The sequence below is a fragment of the Saccopteryx leptura genome, chromosome 3, assembly GCF_036850995.1.
Source record: "Saccopteryx leptura isolate mSacLep1 chromosome 3, mSacLep1_pri_phased_curated, whole genome shotgun sequence".
NCBI lineage: Eukaryota > Metazoa > Chordata > Mammalia > Chiroptera > Emballonuridae > Saccopteryx > Saccopteryx leptura.
Genome location: NC_089505.1, coordinates 98,273,037 through 98,291,647, shown reverse-complemented (window position 1 = coordinate 98,291,647; position 18,611 = coordinate 98,273,037). Strand labels below are relative to the sequence as shown.

Genomic DNA, 18,611 nt, shown 5'->3' with positions numbered 1-18,611 from the left:
GATAAGTCAACTGTGTGCCCCCAGTGCCGGGCTGTTGGCAGAGTGATTGGCATCATGTCCCAGCTCTTCCACTTAAGCCCTCGGAGCTGGTGTGACAGGCAGGTGTGCGAGAACCTCTGGGGAGTGTCACACAGAGGAGGCCCTTAGCTAGGGCTGGTTTCCTCCAATTCCTCACTAACGGGAGGGGTGGGTTCTCAGGGCCGTCCCCCCACAGATGCCTGGAGAGCATTCTGTTCAGGCCCCTGACAGCTGGGATTCCCAAACCTCACTGCACATCAGGAGTCTCTGGGGTATGTTTTTAAAAGACAGCTTTCTGGCCTGTCCCCCAGACCTTAAATCAAAATAATTTGGAGTGAGACCTGGTATCCGTTGTTTTTTTAAGTCTCCTCAAATAACTCAGATGTAGTCATCCCAATACTAGTTCTCAGACTAAATTCCCTCTGCCTAAAACATTTTGCAGACTAAATCTTACCAAAAGGAGAAAGCAACTTCTCTTTGCCTCTGGTGCCCCCTCGTGGACAACAGGGGTTTGAACATCTTTGTTTCCTCTTAAGTTTCCCTTCTACAACCAGGGTACCCACCCCTAAAATGCACAAGAAAGCCATCGTTTATCTCCAGAATATGGCACAGGGACTGCCATCGTTTGTGAATTTACCTGGTCTTTTAATCAGGTTAAAAATTTTCACTTAAATGTTATCTCCTACCCATTGATGTGTATTCGTGATTACTACGTATAAATACAGGTTGGGACAAAAGTAGGTTTACAGTTGTTTGTATGAAAAATAATTAATAAATAATAATACAAGAATAAACTCTATGTTTCGCGTACTTAACAACTGTAAACCTACCTTTGCCCCACCCCGTATGGTATTTTCAGGTTCTCAGCATCGTTTCATGGCTGCAGGCACCCCTTCACACATCTCTGTGGGGCTCACCTGGCGGAGACAGAGTGGCTTTCTGGGCTCTTAAGAGAGATGGTCGTTCTGTCCTGCTCCACTCTTCTCGGGCCCCTCCCCTACACACCAGAAAAATCTTCCAGGGCCCAGATGTGTCAATACTATGTACCGTCCGGGTCCTTCTCCACTTGAAAAATGATGGGACCTAGAGAGCTTTTTTTAATGAAGTTTATTATCAATTTTTATACATAGTTTATGAAAAAGAACTATTTTGTCGGTCTAACGAGGAAAAAAAGATTGTTTTACCTTTTGCAAATCTCTTTAACGTCTGGCTTACTTGGAGACAGCTGGATTCTGCCTCTTTATTGCACACAGCCTATTCATTCATACGCTGTAATGCTGTGTCACAGTTTATTGCAGTGTATTATTTTGAAATATATAAAGAAAGTGTAGTCTGACAGAGCCGTGTAGCTGGAAAAGGGGGAGTCTTTTAATAGTCTTTTCTGATACTAGTGCACCTTCTTTATCGATATTAAACCAAAACTCAATTAGTGGTAGTTTCTTAAAGGCTGCTTGCACTGTGGAATTGGAAACTGTACCCATGAACTTTTCATACTCTGTTACACTAAAATCCACCCGTCCTGCTCACTTCCATTATACATCATAGAGAAGCCACATCTGTAAACATCACCATTGACCTCCTGAGAAAAGTCTTTACGTATTGGAAGCTGAGAGTTGCGGTGACTGATACAAGTTTTTCAGAATTTTGATTTTTGCTTGAAACATCTTTTTTTTTTTTTTTTTGAAACCTTGAATTTGTATCATTGGTGATAAATGGTGTCAGTTTTTTTCCTTGAGGTGACGAGCTCATTTTTTTATTCATTTTCAAGAAAATGTCTGCCCAAGACCCACATCTGAAATGTCCCATTTTGTCTGCCATCCTGTCACGTACAGGTAGTGTTCTGGGGAAAAAAACAGAGGCACCGCGGCGGACTTCCTGTGTGGTCACACGGTATTGAAGGTCTTATGCGCAAGCGTCTAGCTTTAATGAAATGAATGGGTACGCTGCATCATCAAGGATGTTCTTCAATGAAAATGGCTTTTATTTTTAAGCTATTGGTGTAAATGTCAACACAGTGGAAAAGACAAAAACGTCTTAATGTTATTATGAAAATAGTTTGACCTCACAGACCCCTGAAAAGGAACTGAACTGCACCCCCGCCCACCAGGAATCCACAGACCATGTTTTGAAAACTGCTGATGGATAGATACAATGTGAGCTGAGACAGTGATACTGTATAATAGTCCACCGGGCTCTCTGTAAGAGCTTTGGTGTTCGGTTGTGTGGTGTGACATCAGGTTTAACCGGTCCCTTAGTTAATATAAGACATTTAGGTGTTTCCCAGTTGCCCCTCTCAAAAACAGTGTTGCTGTGGATGTCCCTTTACTGGTGTGCACTTGGGCCTGGGGTCAAGGGGAATCCATGTCTTTAAGGCACTTGACACCCTCCCAGTGGGCTGTCCCCACCCTCCCTCCCCCAAGCTGTCCTGTTTGTTCATGTGCATGTTGCTTGCAGGTGGAGCATGACTCCCCCCATGGTGAATGCTTACTACTCGCCCACCAAGAACGAGATTGTATTTCCGGCCGGAATCCTGCAGGCCCCGTTCTACACCCGCTCTTCACCCAAGTACGATGCTTCTGGTGTTCCTGTGCTGTCTCCTTCCCCCACCCCTCAGCGGACCCCCGGCCCAGCCCTGTGGCCCACAGCTGACAACACGATTCAGCCAGTCTCACTGAGCACCGTCTGCCCCACGGACATTCAGAGAAGTCGCAGAGAGAATATCCTTACTCCCCTGTTCTTCTCTCCAGCGTCTCCCAATTCTAGAAGCCCCTGCACAGAGGGAACCTGGGGGAAAGGTGTGGAGGAGCCTGGTGTGGGGGAATGCACCTCTCATGGTGTTTTAGAACAGTCACAGCTGGGGAGTTGGGAAGGGTGAGGGCGCTGTCTCAGAAAGGAAACCCACATGGGCCTCGCTTTACTGACCGGGTGGCCCTTGGACAGTGATTGTACCATTCCAAGCCTTGTTTTGCTCGTTGATAGAGTCGGTCACTCATGCCTAACTCTTTTGAGATGACCAAAGAGAAGAGTGCAGTTCTGTGGAGCATGCAGCACAGTGCCTGGCATTTAGTGGGCACAGGCTGACCACAGCCGGCTTACCTACCCGCTAATGACTGGCTTCAGGCTCAGGCTGCAGCCATGTCCCCACAGGGTGCTCTGGAGCTCTGCTCTGTGTCATGTGTCCAGCCCTGGGAAGTGATGATCCCTCCCCTTATGGCATCACGCTTACCTTCGTGTCCTCCTCTCCAGTGCCTTAAATTTTGGTGGCATCGGCGTTGTCGTGGGCCATGAGCTGACTCATGCTTTTGATGATCAAGGTATGGGCTCCTTAGGGTTCCCTTCAGGTGGGGCCCACCAGCTTCCTGGCCCCCCCTGACTCTGCTTTAGCTTCTTTCACATCTCAGGGTCTTTACCTTAAGACAGAAGGATCTGGGTTCAAATCCTGCCTCTGCCTCCCGCTGATGGTGTGAACTTCAGCAAGTCCCATCATTTCTCCAAGCCTCTGTTTCCTTGTCTATAAAATGGGCATGGTGATCCCAGCCTCGTCTGGTGACTGTGAGGACTATGTCAGATACACTGTGGAGCACCCTGCTCCAGGAAGGGGTCCAGTCCTCGGGGGTGGGTACTAAGTGGGAACATACCCCTGCTCACTACTCCAGAGACTCCTCTGGTCTGACCACAGTCACAGGAGTTGAGGGCATTCCCCTCCTCAGCAGCGAACATTCAGTATCCTCCCTATTGCCTCTTGCCTTGTGGACCCCAAAGCCAAGAAGGAGGCTGGACCTCAGAGGCTGTGACTCTAATGCCACCAGCTCCATTTACCCCTCTCGGGCTCAGGGTCAGAGGTTCTTAGCAGCCTTGACCACTGAAACTTGACACATGCTGGTCCTTTGCTTGGATCATATTCCTGCGTGTCCTCACCACCACCCAGACTGGCTAATTCATCCCGCCCGTTAGTACTCAGTGGCACCGTCTCTCCAGCGTGGGGTGGTCATGGGTGTAGATGGATGCCTCCATTTCTTACCGGAGGAGGGGTGCCCCAGCAGCAGCAACAGGCTCCATCTGCCTCTTCCCCTTGATTTGATGCTTCCCTGTGACACTGCAGGACGGGAGTATGACAAGGATGGGAACCTCCGGCCCTGGTGGAAGAACTCGTCCGTGGAGGCCTTCAAGCGGCAGACGGAGTGCATGGTGGAGCAGTACGGCAACTACAGCGTGAACGGGGAGCCGGTGAACGGCCGGCACACCCTCGGGGAGAACATCGCCGACAATGGGGGCCTCAAGGCAGCCTATCGGGTAAGCCCCCACACACAGTCCGGGCCCAGGTCTGGGCCATTATGGACAGCCTGTCAGGTAGCCCCCACACACAGTCCGGGCCCAGGTCTGGGCCATTACGGACAGCCTATCGGGTGAGCCCCCACACACAGTCCGGGCTCAGGTCTGGGACATTATAGACAGTCGGGCAGGTGGCAGCCGCTCTGTGAGCTTCAGTGTCCTCACCTGTGAACCAGGTGTAGTGAGGACGAATTGAGAGGGTGTCTGTGACAACGCTTGACACAGAGCTCAGCACACAGGCTTGCTGCTCTTGAGGCCAGCCTGCCAGAGACACAGGAAAGAGCTTGGGTTGGACCCACTGGAAGTCCTGCCTGTTCTTCCCTGTGCGGGGGAAGCCACCACTGATTCGGGCAGCAGTGGGCCCAGAAGGGGAAGACAGGGACACTAGTCATGGAGCCAGTTCCAGGTTGAGTCCTGGTTCCGGAGTAAGTCACCTGGCTTCCTTGAGCCTCAGCATGCTTGGCTGAGTCCCTGATTCCTGCATCACTGGGGTGTATGACATGTGACAGCTGGGGCACAGGGCCTGAACCAGACTGACACTCAGAAATGGTAGCTGCCTGACCTGTGGTGGCGCAGTGGATAGAGCACTGACCTGAAACGCTGAGGTTGCCAGTTCAAAACCCCAGGCTTGCCTGGTCAGGGCACATAAGAGAAGCAACCACAAGTTGATGCTTCCTGCTCCTCCCCCTCCTTTCTCTCTCTATCCTCTCTCTAAAGTCAATAAGTAAAATCTTTTTAAAAAGAAAAACAGTAGCTGAGTTGGGTGGGAGTGATAACAGAAGCCACGAGAGAAAAGGGTGAGGTGCCCATCAGAGCAACACAGAGCTTCCTCCTCACCTCGGTAGGAAGGGCAGAATGACAAAGCCGTGCCATTTATGAGGCCTCGTCATGTGCTGGGCTCTGCGCTCCGTGCCCCCAGCACGTCACAGTGAGGGCAGTTGAGGACATGGAGCCCAGAGACCTTCGGTAACTTGTGTGAGGCTCACTGGCCAATGAACATGTATTGCGAACCCACCCACCATGCGTCGTTTGGACACTGGAGTTTCTGTGGTTACGACAGACAGGGGTCCCACTCTCAAAGTCACAATTGTAGTAAGGCAGGGAGGGGACAGGAAGGCCATGCACACTGAAACAAATAAGATAATTTAGTGGGGGAGGGAAGAGGGGGCAGCTTTCTGGAAGGGTTATTTGAGCTGAGAACAAAATGATGAGGAAGAGGCAGGAAAAGGTGGGAAAGAAGAGTCAGTGCAGGGGCCACGAGATGGACACATGCACCTGGCAAGTTCAAGGGCAGGAAGAAGGACGTGGCAGAGTGGAGGAGAGCAGGGCTGGGTTGGGGAGGTGATGTTGGGGGGAGTGGCGGAACCCAGAGCAAGGAGCTTGGGTTTTATTCTGGTTCCAGTGGGAGTCACTGCCAAGTTTTGGTTTTTTGTTTGTTTATTTTTAATTTTTTTTTTAAGAAATTTTTTTTATTCATTTTTAGAGAGGGGAGAGAAAGGGAGAGAGAGAGACAGAGAAGAGAGAGACAGAGAGAGAGAAGGAGGGAGAGCTGGAAGCATCAACTCTGTGCCTTAACCAGGCAAGCCCAGGGTTTTGAACCGGTGACCTCAGCATTTCCAGGTCGACGCTTTATCCACTGCGCCACCACAGGTCAGGCTGTTTATTTTTATTTTTTTTAAGTGAGAAAGAGACAGGAAGGGAGAAAGATAAGAAACATCATCTCGTGGTTGCAGGACTTGCGTTGTTCGTTGATTGTCTTCTCATATGTGCCTTGACCGGGGGGCTACAGCAGAGCCAGTGACCCCTTGTTCAAGCCAGTGACCTTGGGGTCATGTCTATGATCCCACACTCAAGCCAGTGACCCCGAGCTCAAGCTGGATGAGCCCACACGCAAGCCGGTGACCTCAGGGTTTGGAACCTGGGTACTCAGGGTCCCAGCCTGACGTGTTATCTACTGTGCCACCACCTAGTTAGGCTGCTGCAGGGTTGTTTTTTTTTATTTATTTATTAAATTTAATGCAGTGACATTGATAAATCAGGGTACATATGTTGAGAGAAAACATCTCTAGATTATTTTGACATTTGATTGTGTTGTATACCCCTCCCCCAAAGTTAAATCATCTTCTGTCACCTTCTATCTGGTTTTCTTTGTGTCCCTCCCCTCCCCCAACCCCTCTCTCCTTCTTCGCCCCATCCCCCCTCTCCCCACCCCCACCTCTGTTGCCATCACATTCTTTTTTTTTTTTTTTTTTAAGATTTTATTTATTCATTATAGAGAGGAGAGAGAGAGAGAGAGAAGGGGGGGGGGAGGAGCAGGAAGTATCAATTCCCATATGTGCCTTGACCAGGTAAGCCCAGGGTTTCAAACCGGCAACCTCAGTGTTTCCAGGTTGACGCTTTATCCACTGTGCCACCACAGGTCAGGCTCCATCACATTCTTGTTCATGTCTCTGAGTCTCATTTTTATGTCCCTTCTATGTATGGATTCATATAGTTCTTAGTTTTTTTCTGATTTACTTATTTCACTCTGTATAATGTTATCAAGGTCCATCCATGTTATTGTAAATGATCCGATGTCATCATTTCTTATGGCTGAGTAGTATTCCATAGTATATATATACCAAAGCTTTTTAATCCACTCGTCCTCTGACGGACACTTGGGCTGTTTCCAGATCTTCACTATTGTGAACAATGCTGCCACAAACATGGGGGTGCATTTCTCCTTTTGGAGCCGTTCTATGGTGTCCTTGGGGTATATTCCTAAAAGTGGGATAGCTGGGTCAAAAGGCAGTTTGATTTTCAGTTTTTTGAGGAATCTCCATACTGTTTTCCACAGTGGCTGCACCAGTCTGCATTCCCACCAGCAGTGCAGGAGGGTTCCCTTTTCTCCACATCCTCGCCAGCACTTATTCTGTGTTGTTTTGTTGATGACCCCTTGTTCAAGCCAGTGACCTTGGGGTCATGTCTATGATCCCACACTCAAGCCAGCGACCCCGAGTTCAAGCTGGATGAGCCCACGCGCAAGCCGATGACCTCAGGGTTTGGAACCTGGGTACTCAGGGTCCCAGCCTGGCGTGTTATCTACTGTGCCACCACCTGGTTAGGCTGACAGCGCCATTCTGGCTAGTGTGAGGTGATATCTCATTGTGGTTTTAATTTGCATTTCTCTATTGATTAGTGATATTGAGCATTTTTTCATATGCCTATTGGCCATCTGTATGTCCTCTTTGGAGAAGTGTCTATTCATCTCTTTTGCCCATTTTTGGATTGGATTGTTTGTCTTCCTGGTGTTGAGATTTACAAGTTCTTTATAAATTTTGGTTATTAACCCCTTATCAGACGTATTGTCAAATATGTTCTCCCATTGTGTAGTTTGTCTTTTTATTCTGTTCTTGTTGTCTTTAGCTGTGCAAAAGCTTTTTAGTTTGATATAGTCCCATTTGTTTATCCTGTCTTTTATTTCACTTCCCCGTGGAGATAAATCAGCAAATATATTGCTCCAAGAGATGTCGGAGAGCTTACTGCCTATGTTTTCTTCTAAGATGCTTATGGTTTCACGGCCTATATTTAAGTCTTTTATCCATTTTGAGTTTATTTTTGTGAGTGGTGTAAGCTGGTGATCTAGTTTCATTTTTTTGCAGGTAGCTGTCCAATTTTCCCAACACCATTTGTTAAAGAGGCTGTCTTTACTCCATTGTATTTCCTTACCTCCTTTGTCAAATATCAGTTGTCCATAGAACTGTGGGTTTATTTCTGGGTTCTCTGTTCTGTTCCGTTGATCTATATGCCTGTTCTTATGCCAGTACCAGGCTGTTTTGAGTACAATGGCCTTGTAGTATAACTTGATATCAGGAAGTGTGATACCTCCCACTTTATTCTTCTTTTTTAAGATTGCTGAGGCTATTCATGTTCTTTTTTATTCCATATAAATTTTTGGAATATGTGGTCTATATCTTTGAAGTATGTCATTGGTATTTTAATTGGTATTGCATTGAATTTATAGATTGCTTTGGGTAATGTAGACATTTTAATGATGTTTATTCTTCCTAACCATGAGCACGGTATATGCTTCCACTTGTTTGTATCTTCCCTGATTTCTTTTATCAATGCTTTGTAATTTTCTGAGTACAAGTCTTTAGTCTTCTTGGTTAAGTTTACTCCTAGGTACTTTATTTTTTTGGTTGTAATTGTGAAGGGGATTGTTTCCTTAATTTCTCTTTCTGACTGTTCATTGTTGGTATATAAAAATGCCTCTGATTTCTGAGTATGCTACAGGGTTTTTAAATAAAGCCAGATGCAGGCTCACTGGGTGCATGCCCTGGGCCCCCCCTTCTGAAGGGCCCTACAAAACCCCAACTTGACACTTTTTTCTAATGTAAGGGGCCCAGTATTTTCTTCTGTGCCCAGGGCCTCAACCAACCTTAATCCGCCTCTGAATAAAGCAATGGCATGGTCCAATTTATCCTTTAAAACAGGAGTCAGCAAACCTACAGCCTGCCGGCCAAATCCAGCCCTCAGCCGGTTTTTGTAAATAAAACTTGTGGGGGGGTGCAGCCAGGCCCGTGCATTTCGATGTTGTCTGTAGCTGCTTTCACAATACCGCGGCAGAACTGAGTGGTGGAAACAGACTGGTTAGCCTCCAAAGCTGAAAATATTTACTCTCTGGCCCTTTGCAGAAAAAGTCTGCCAACCCCTGCTTTATGAGGATGACTTAAGTTGCTATGTTGGAATAGGAATTGGACCGGTCTGAGTCAAGCAGACTAGTTAGAGAGGTGTTCTGAGGTTGTCCAGGCAGGAAGGAAATGGGATGATGGAGCCATGGGAAGTGTGAGAAGTAGTCAGATTTGGGCTGTTTGCTCTTACTGGAAGAGAGGAATCAGAGACCCTGCCTGGGGAGCTCAGTTGGTTAGAATGCCGTTCCAACGTGCCAAGGTTGCAGGTTCCATCTGTCGTCGGGGCACATATAAGAATCAACCAGTGAATGCGTAAGTGGGTGGAACAACAAATCGATGTTTCTCCCTCTTTCTCTCTTCTTTCTTCTCTCTCTTTCTCTCTAAATCTAATCTAAACCTGAGCACATTCAACCCTATGGCTCTGAGTAGGTTTCTAATCTAAAAATTAATAAATAAATTTAAAAAGTTTTTTTTTAATAAATAAAGAGTCAGAGGGCCCTGGCCTGGGGGGCTCAGTGAATAAAGCGTCGACCTGGAGCGACAGAGATTGTGGATCTGACCCCCTGTCAGGGCACATACAAGAAGCAATCAATGAGTGAAACAATGACTGGATGCTTCTCTCTCTCCCTTGTCCTCTCTCTTGCTCTCCCTCCTCTTCTTCTCTCTTTCAAATCAGTGGAAAAATTAGGAAGGAAAAGACAGAGGGAGGGAAGGAGGGTGGGAGGAAGGGAGGAGAGAAAGAGGAATTCTGGGGTTTGTGCCTCAGTACCTAGGTGCCATTTACTGTGATGGGGAGTGTGTGTGTGTGTGTGTGTGTGTGTGTGTGTGTATGTGTGTGTGTCTTTCATTCTGTCTGTGCTGTTGGGTTGGAGATGCATCTTGGAGGTCCGGCTGGGATTGTTGAGTATACAAAGCATGCACTTGAGAGCCATCGGCATGTGGATGGTACTCAGAGCCATAGGGTTGAATGTGCTTGTGTTTGGAATGAGAGGAAGCAGAGAAGATGGCTTCTCTGTGCTGAGCTGGGCCATTGGAGCTGAGGCCCAAACCCCAGAAACCATCTCTACAGGGTAGAACATCCCGAGATCTCCCACACTAGCCCCTCCGTCACCACCTGGCCCGCTCTTGTGCCATGGGAGCCCTGAGCTCTGTGTTCTCTGCCCCCAGGCCTACCAGAACTGGGTGAAGAAGAACGGAGCCGAGCAGACCTTGCCCACCCTGGGTCTCACCAACAACCAGCTCTTCTTCCTGGGGTTTGCGCAGGTGAGTGCGATAGGAAAAAGCCAAACTCAGGCCCATTCTGGTGTCTTGGTGTTCCAGGAGCTTTGAGAGCCAAAGGCACGTTCCCCTCAGCTGAGAGCCTCTAGCTCACTGTGCAAGGGGGAGGACCCTGTGAGAGGGTGCGCTTCCTGTCATTAGAGTCGAGGAAGGACCTAGAGTGCTGTTAAAGATTACTGTATCAGGTAGTTGAGAGGACAAGGTGATCACTAACGGGCCTTCTGGTTCTGGGCTTCTAGAAGTTTCTTAAACTCAATATCCAGGGTGTACTTTGAGATGGCATTCAGCATATAGCCTTCTCTTGGCACTTGGTGCTACCGGACCATTAGACAGTGGTCCTGCCCAGGAAGTGAGTGATGTGGACTCAATCCGAGATTTTCAGAGTGGTTTGGGGACCGGATCCTGTGTTCAGATGAAATCTAGCACAGAGGCCTGGACAGGGAGATGCCGCTCCAGCTGCAGGAACCCAACTGGAGACAGCATACCAGCCCACTGTTTCTCTCCTACCCACTTAGCAGGCCCTCCTGACTCCTGGGGGGGTCTTAGAACCAGGTGGGGGGGCTCACTCCTCTCCTGTGGTGCACGGGGCCAGTCTGGCCACCTCAGGACCCCACAGTGACATCGGCCTCTCCCTTGTCACCCTCACCAAGGTCTGGTGCTCCGTCCGCACGCCTGAGAGCACCCATGAGGGCCTCATCACCGACCCCCACAGCCCCTCCCGCTTCCGGGTCATCGGTTCTGTCTCCAACTCGAAGGAGTTCTCGGAACACTTCCACTGCCCACCGGGCTCGCCTATGAACCCACATCACAAGTGTGAAGTCTGGTGAGGGGCAGAGCACCGAGAGCCAAGACGGAGAAGGGGGAGGGACCGAGAACGAGCCCTGAGGGTGGAGCCAACAGGCTGCTCCCTCCATCCAGTGCCCAGGGTGTCGCCCAGCCCCCGGACACCCAGGCCCCTACCCCACACTGGAGGATTTTCAGCCGGAACTGAGCCTGCGATGTGGGTTCTCAGCATAATCCGAGATTTGATCCCCTGCAAAGACCCTGCTGTCCCAGGCACGCGCGCGTCAACTCTGAAGGGCATTTGGGTCTCAGGCTGGTTGCTCCAGGCCTGGGCCCCACGCCAACAAGGGCAGTGGATACAGTCCCACACCTACATCCAGTGCCAGAATCACCACAAATGCCACTGTGTCAAATGCTTTAAATATATATTTTTGGGGAAACTATTTTTTAAACATTGTGGAATACACTGGAAATCTTCAGGGAAATAATACATTGAAAACACTTTTTTTTTTTTAAAGGAAAGGCTTAGTATATTTATTATGTTCTGTTTTTCTAAATAACCTGTGGACATGGGAAGTTCCACTGACTTACCCGTCTCTTTTCCTCGCTCACTGCAAGGTTGAGCTGAGGCAGCGACCCCCGGGCCATTGAGCAGGTCCCCAGAGGGCGGCTTCAGCCCTTGGAATACCCGATCTCAGCTTCCATCCCCCGGTGCAGAGGAAAGGTGCGGAGGCCAGGCAGAGGGAGGCCCAGCTCATTGGCACCACCCTTCTGAGTGAACCTGCCTCTGTTCCCAGAGTCCAGCAGTGGGAACCCAGCAAGGAAGGTCTGATCCCCAAAGCCGCAGCAGGAGACTGATAGCTGTAGCAACAGGAGGCCAGGTCAGGGCCCTCAAACCCAGTCTGGGTGCCCAGGCACCCTGGATCTAGACCACCGGAGCTTTGTGAGGCTGACATGCCCCCATCAGATATACTCTCCTGGACTCTCTTCCCTCCTCTTTTGGCCGCTCCTCTGTCTATCCTGGGGGGCCCGTCACCTCTGCAGCAACTTCTGCCCTATCCACTTCAGAGTTCACTTTGCCAGCCCTCTTCCCCAGAGGAGGAAAAAGAGAGAATAGGTCTCAGAGGTCCCTGGTCCTTCCTCTGAGCTCTGCCCTCCACCCCCCGGCCAGGGCCTGGCTCCCAGGATCCAGCAGTCCTTGCCCTCTCTTCTCTAGTGCCTTATCTGAGGGAGGCAGCCCTGTCCCCCAGAGCCCCCTGGCCACCTCAGTGAAGCCCCTAAGTGTCCTGTCTGGAACATAAGGCCATGCCCCCTACTCCCAATGCCCACAACTGCCTCTCACACCAGCGCAGAAGCCCTGGCCTACAGGCCAGTGCCCCTGAGGTCAAAAGTCAGAAACTCCTGCACTTGCCCTGGCTCCACCCACCCTCAGGGATGGAGCTGGGCTTGAATCAAGACAATTCCTTTAGCTAGATGGCTCCTCTCCTTGGGAAATGCTCTCAGCAGCGGGAGAGTTCCCCCAGCCTTCAGCCTGCCCTGTGGTGTCCGGACCAGGAATGCCGTCCTTTCCTCCAGGCCACAGTGCAGAAGTTCCCCCAGGTGGTGCTAATTGGAGCCCCATTCTGGCCCTCTGGGGAAGCAGGCACCTGTGACGTGGCAGGAGCAGCCAGTGCCCAACACGGTTTTCCATATCGGCAGCCTAGGCAGCCTGGCCGGGCCCCACCTGCCCAGGCCCTTGACTTGCCCTGCCCACTAAGCAAGATCCTCCTTGTCCAATGGCAGCGACAGCTCAGCCACTGCCTCACCCGCCTCAGATCAACCCCAGGGCTGGGGCAGGGTGTGGGGAGTGGGTTCCCTGGTCCCTGCAAGCAGCAGGCCTCCTGGGAGCGCTTCAGAGCAAAGCAGGGCGGGAGCCGGACAAGGAGCTAGAGTCAGAGTCTGCCACACGCACCTTGCCGCATAGATTAGGCTTTCCCCGTCCTGACACCCTCCTGGCCCTCCTGCCTTCAGCCTTCCCCTAGGTCACAGTCCTTGAGGGTGTCTGTTGGCACCAGGGACTGGGATCCTCCAGCCAGAAGCACGTGCCCTAGGGCTGAGGGTGTAGCCAGAGGGAATGTAGTTTGCACTACACTAATTGCTTCCTGGTGTGCTATGGGGGGGGGGGGTACAGGGAGGAACAGAGAGACCCCTCCCCTTAGGCCCAGGAGACTTGAGTTTTGGAGCTGGGAATCTATTTTTTGTATCATGTTCTGTGCTACTGTAGTTTTGGTGTGGCACTATTGTAATTGAAATAAAGTACTTGTACTGAGGGCCGTGTGACTGAGTGTCTTCTCAGGGTGGTGTGTCATTTGTGGGACCATGGGAGGGCACCCCGCACAGTGTCGTCAGGGCCCGCTGTGCCTACTCCCCAAAACAGAAGCCTCCGATCCTGACAAATGACAGGTCGCTCTGCCTGTGCCCACCTGGCCACTCTTCCATGAAAGACATGATTGTGTGAGCACTCCCTGCTGGTGAGAGTGATGCGTGTCACCACCAGGGCCCAAGGGGACTCTTGGTAAAAATAATTTTTCCATTATCTTGGAGCAAAGGATGCTCACAGTGGATTTGCAGGCCTCAGGTGCTGGGGAAGGGCAGGCCAGAGTGCGGAAATTCAAGGAAGGTCTAGGAGTGTCTCTGACACACACTCATGCCTCCTCCAGGGTTTTACATATGTTCTGTTCTCTGCTTACACTGCTCTACCCTGACTTTTTTTTTTCTGTATTTTTCTGAAGCCGGAAACGGGGAGAGACAGTTAGACAGACTCCCGCATGCGCCCGACCGGGATCCACCCGGCACGCCCACCAGGGGGCGACACTCTGCCCCTCTCGGGCATTGCCCTGTTGCGACCAGAGCCACTCTAGCGCCTGGGGCAGAGGCCGAGGAGCCATCCCCAGCGCCCTGGCCATCTTTGCTCCAGTGGAGCCTCGGCTGCGGGAGGGGAAGAGAGAGACAGAGAGGAAGGAGAGGGGGAGGGGTGGAGAAGCAGATTGGCGCTTCTCCTGTGTGCCCTGGCCGGGAATCAAGCCTGGGACTTCTGCACGCCAGGCCAATGCTCTACCACTGAGCCAACCGGCCAGGGCCTCTACCCTGACTTTTTTGTTTGATAAACTCTTACCCATCCTTCAATGCCCAGCTCAGCATTACCTCCTCTACGAAGCCCTCCCGGACTCCAGTCCAGATCAGGTGAGCTCACTCGGGCTTCCCTCCACTACTGGAGTGTTAGTGCCTGGGCTGCCAAAACTCAGCACCACAAACGTGACCTGCTTCCACAGCTGGAGAGCAGCCGTGTCAACCATGCCACGCCCCTTCATCAGCTCCCAGTGCACACACTTACACAACGAGGCCTGGAGCCTGCCCCGCTGGCCTGCCCCGGGTCCCCCTAAGCCTTTTCCTGCCTGTCCCTCAGATTGGAATGATCACACACCCTTGCCAATGAATCAGTGAATCCATGGATTTTTAAAGAAAATTTTTAAGGATGTTTTTTTTTTTTTTTTAGTGATTGATTTTACAAAGAGTGAGAGAGAGAGAAGGAAGGTAGAGAAGGAGCAGGAAGCATCAACTCAGTAGCTGCTTCTTGTATGTGCCTTGTGCAGGCAAGCCCAGGGCTCTGAACCAGTGACTATGAATTTTTTAGAGCTTCCAGGCATTGCAAGCCTACAGGCTGTGTGCTGCCCCCCCCCCCCCCCCCCCCAGCGCTCACAGCAATTTTCTCACCCAGATCACAGGGGAGTAGTGGCAGAGCTGGGTTCTGAACCCAGGGACTAGCAGGGAACTGCATGGGAATACATGAGAGGCTGCTAAGGAATAGTGATGATGGGGGGGTGCACACGACTGGCTCTCCCTCTCTCTTAGACATGCACGCACGCCAGGAGGTTACCACACAGGCTGAAGGTGCAGGAGGGTGGCACCACCTTCCTGCAGAGGTATGTCTTCCTGGCATTCCTGTTTCCCTATGACCAAGGGAACAGGTCCTTCCACTTCACCACTCTGAACCCTGGGCCACCCCCACCCCCTTTCCTCTTCTCTTCCTCCCTTGTTAGCAACAGACCCTCTCCCCAACTCAATACATACCCCCTCCCCAAACAGGAATGAAAACTGAAAACCCCAGCCTGGCCCTTCAGGGTTTACCCTGCAGTTGAATGAGAACTCTTGCAAGATGCAACCTGAGGACTACTGGGAAATGTAGGCAACCTCTAATATTAGTTGTGCAAGCAAAGGGTTCAGCAGAGGCTCTCTGTAAGTGTTGAGGAGCTGTGGAAGGAAGGGATTAGAGAAGGTTCTAAATGCTAAAGAATCCAGTACAATAATAATCCCATTGAGAAATGGGCGAGACCTTTACAAAGAAAACTAGAAAATTTTACTGAAGAACATTAAAGAAGACCTGAATAAATGCAGGTGACTACCCTATCCATGGATGGAAATGTTCAATAAAACAAAAGATATTAATTTTCCCCAAATGAATCTATAACTTCAGGGTACTCTTAACCAAACCTCCAAGATACTTTTTCATGGAACCTGAAAAGCTGATTCATGCCCTCTCCAGTGGCTCAGTGCATAGAGTGTCGGCCTGGTGTATGGACATCCCGGGTTCGATTTCCAATCAGGGTACACAGGAGAAGTGACCATCTGCTTCTTCCCCTCTCACTCCTTCTCTCCCTCTTCTTCTCCCACAGCCAGTGGCTTAATTGGTTTGAGCATGGCCCCAGGCACTGAGGATAGTTTGGTTGGTCTGAGTGTCAGCCTCAGGTGCTTAAAATAGCTTGGTACTTGAGCATTGGTTCTAGACAGGATTGGCAGGTGCATCCTGGTCAGGATAACAAAAAAGCTGATTCACATAGAAGAAAAAATGCACGATGGCCAAGATAATTTTGAAAAAGAACCATGAGGGAGCTGGCAATATTAAAATATGTTACAAAGCTATGGTGAATAATATAGTGTGGTGCCGGCATAAGAATAGAGAAACTGAACAACTGGAATAGATTAGAGAGCCAGGAACAATTCTGTGTGTATGTAGGAATTAATTTAGGACCAAGGAAGCCCTTTAAATCAGCTGAGAAATGAAGAACTGTTTAATAAGTGGTGTTAGAATACCCACCTGGGGAAAAAAATGAATCTAGATCTTGCCTCCCTCACACAATTTCACACATTATGCACAACAATAAATACTACATATACTAGGGAACTAAATGTGTAAAAACCATAAAAGTATCAGATAAAATAAAGGGTGGGGGAAAAGTAGTTTTACAATTCTAAGTCCAAGAACACAGTTCATTCTTATTTATTAACTATTGCATTATTTTCCATAGGAACAACTGTAAACCTACTTTTGCGCCACCCTGTATAACAGAATATATTTATAACTTTGAGTAGCTAAAGCTGTCTTAAAAAAAACATAAATGAAGGAATCTGACCTGTGGTGTCGCAGTGGATCAAGTGTCAACCTGGAACACTGAGGTCGCCGGTTCAAAACCCTGGGCTTGCCCGGTCAAGACACATATGGGAGTTGATGCTTCCTGTGCCTCCCCCCTTCTTTCTCTCTTCTCTAAAATTAATAAATAAATAAAAAATAAATAAACAGGCCCTGGCCGGTTGGCTCAGCGGTAGAGCGTCAGCCTGGCATGCGGGGGACCCGGGTTCGATTCCCGTCCAGGGCACATAGGAGAAGCGCCCATTTGCTTCTCCACCCCCACCCCCTCCTTCCTCTCTGTCTCTCTCTTCCCCTCCTGCAGCCAAGGCTCCATTGGAGCAAGGATGGCCCAGGCGCTGGGGATGGCTCCTTGGCCTCTGCCCCAGGTGCTAGAGTGGCTCTGGTTGCCGCAGAGCGACGCCCCAGAGGGGCAGAGCATCGCCCCCTGGTGGGCAGAGCGTCGCCCCTGGTGGGCGTGCCGGGTGGATCCCGGTCGGGCGCATGCGGGAGTCTGTCTGACTGTCTCTCCCCGTTTCCAGCTTCAGAAAAATACAAAAAAATAATAATAATAAAATAAAATAAAAATTAAACATAAACTAAGGAGAAAAAAAAAACATAAGACATTTTACAACATCAAAACAATTATTTTCAACCAAAAGCAATCTACAAATTCATTGCAATCCTTACGAAGATACCAATGGCATTTTTTCCAGACCTAAAACAAATAATCTAAAATTTATATAGAACCACAAAAGACCCCAAAGAGCCAAAGCAATACTGAAAAAAAAAGAACAAAGTTGTAGGTATCATGCTACCTAATATCAAACTATTCTATAAGGCATAGGAACAAATTGATGGTCACCAGATGGGAGGGGGGTAGGGAACTGGGTGAAAAAGATAAAGGATTAAGAAGAACAAGTTTCCAGTTATAAAAATAGAGAGATATAAACTAAACACAGGGAATACAGTCAATAATATTATAATATCTATGTATGATGTCATGTGCTAGACTTATTGAGGTGATCACTTCATAAGATATAAATGTCACCTGACCAGGCGGTGGCGCAGTGGATAGAGCGTCAGACTGGGATGCCGAGGACCAAGGTTCGAGACCCAGAGGTCACCAGCTTGAGTGCGGGCTCATCTGGTTTGAGCAAAAAGCTCACCAGCTTGGACCCAAGGTTGCTGGCTTGAGCAAGGGGTTACTCGGTCTGCTTAAGGCCCACGGTCAAGGCACATATGAGAAAACAGTCAATGAACAACTAAGGTGTCGCAATGTACAACGAAAAACTAATGATTGATGCTTCTCATCTCTCTCTGTCCCTGTCTATCCCTCTCTCTGACTCTATCTCTGTCTCTGAAAAAAAAAAGCATACAAATGGAAAAAAAAAGATATAAATGTCAAATGACCATGTTGTACACCTGAATAATAAAATATTGTATGTCAGTTATAGTTGAGAATAATTTTTGAAAAAGAATCTGAAAAAAAATTCTTTTGTAAAGAAGGTACAGCAAGTAAAATTAAAAGGCAAGTGACAGATTGGAAGAGAAATAAAATGCAACATACATCTCTAATGATCTGGAATAGACCGACAGAAACCAACCATGTGAATCACAGCAAAATATTTAAACAGACCACCTAGAGAAGAAAAAAGGACAAAGAGACTAAAGAAAAATTTTTGAAAAGGTAATCTCACTTATCATATGAGCAATGTATTTAAAACCACAATGAGGTAATAATATTTTTCACTCATCAAATTGGCAAAAATGATGAAGTTTGATATAAGTGTTGGCAAGGATGTAGGAAACCAGGTGTTGTCACCCACTGCCAGGACCAATTTGACAATGTTTACCAAATATAAAGGGCATTTACCAGGACTTCCATGCTGGGAGGAAAAATAGTCTCCTAATTTCTAATCTTCTCCACTCAGCCCCCCCCCCAAAAAAAAGAATATAAATCAACAAAGAGTTGCCTGAAGTAGAGAAATAATTCAAATCCCAACAGAAATCCCACTGTATACAGCTGCAAGCCTGTGTGCTCAGAAAGTGACAGAGAAGAAGTTTAAAGACATTGTGGCCCT

The 18,611-nt window shown here is 48.9% G+C and overlaps 1 protein-coding gene across 5 annotated transcripts in view; it reads left to right on the top strand.

Annotated features, from left to right (window-relative positions):
* Window positions 1-13,393, top strand: part of ECE1 (endothelin converting enzyme 1) — a 114,000-nt gene extending 100,607 nt beyond the window's left edge. For all 5 annotated transcript variants that reach the window (XM_066375325.1, XM_066375326.1, XM_066375327.1 and 2 more), the window contains 5 exons: window positions 2,473-2,583; window positions 3,265-3,332; window positions 4,121-4,311; window positions 10,191-10,286; window positions 10,952-13,393. In XM_066375325.1, coding sequence (XP_066231422.1) covers window positions 2,473-2,583; window positions 3,265-3,332; window positions 4,121-4,311; window positions 10,191-10,286; window positions 10,952-11,128 — 643 coding nt within the window. In that variant the 3' untranslated portion in view covers window positions 11,129-13,393. The remainder of the gene's footprint in view (window positions 1-2,472; window positions 2,584-3,264; window positions 3,333-4,120; window positions 4,312-10,190; window positions 10,287-10,951) is intronic.
* The last annotated feature ends 5,218 nt before the right edge of the window (window positions 13,394-18,611 follow it).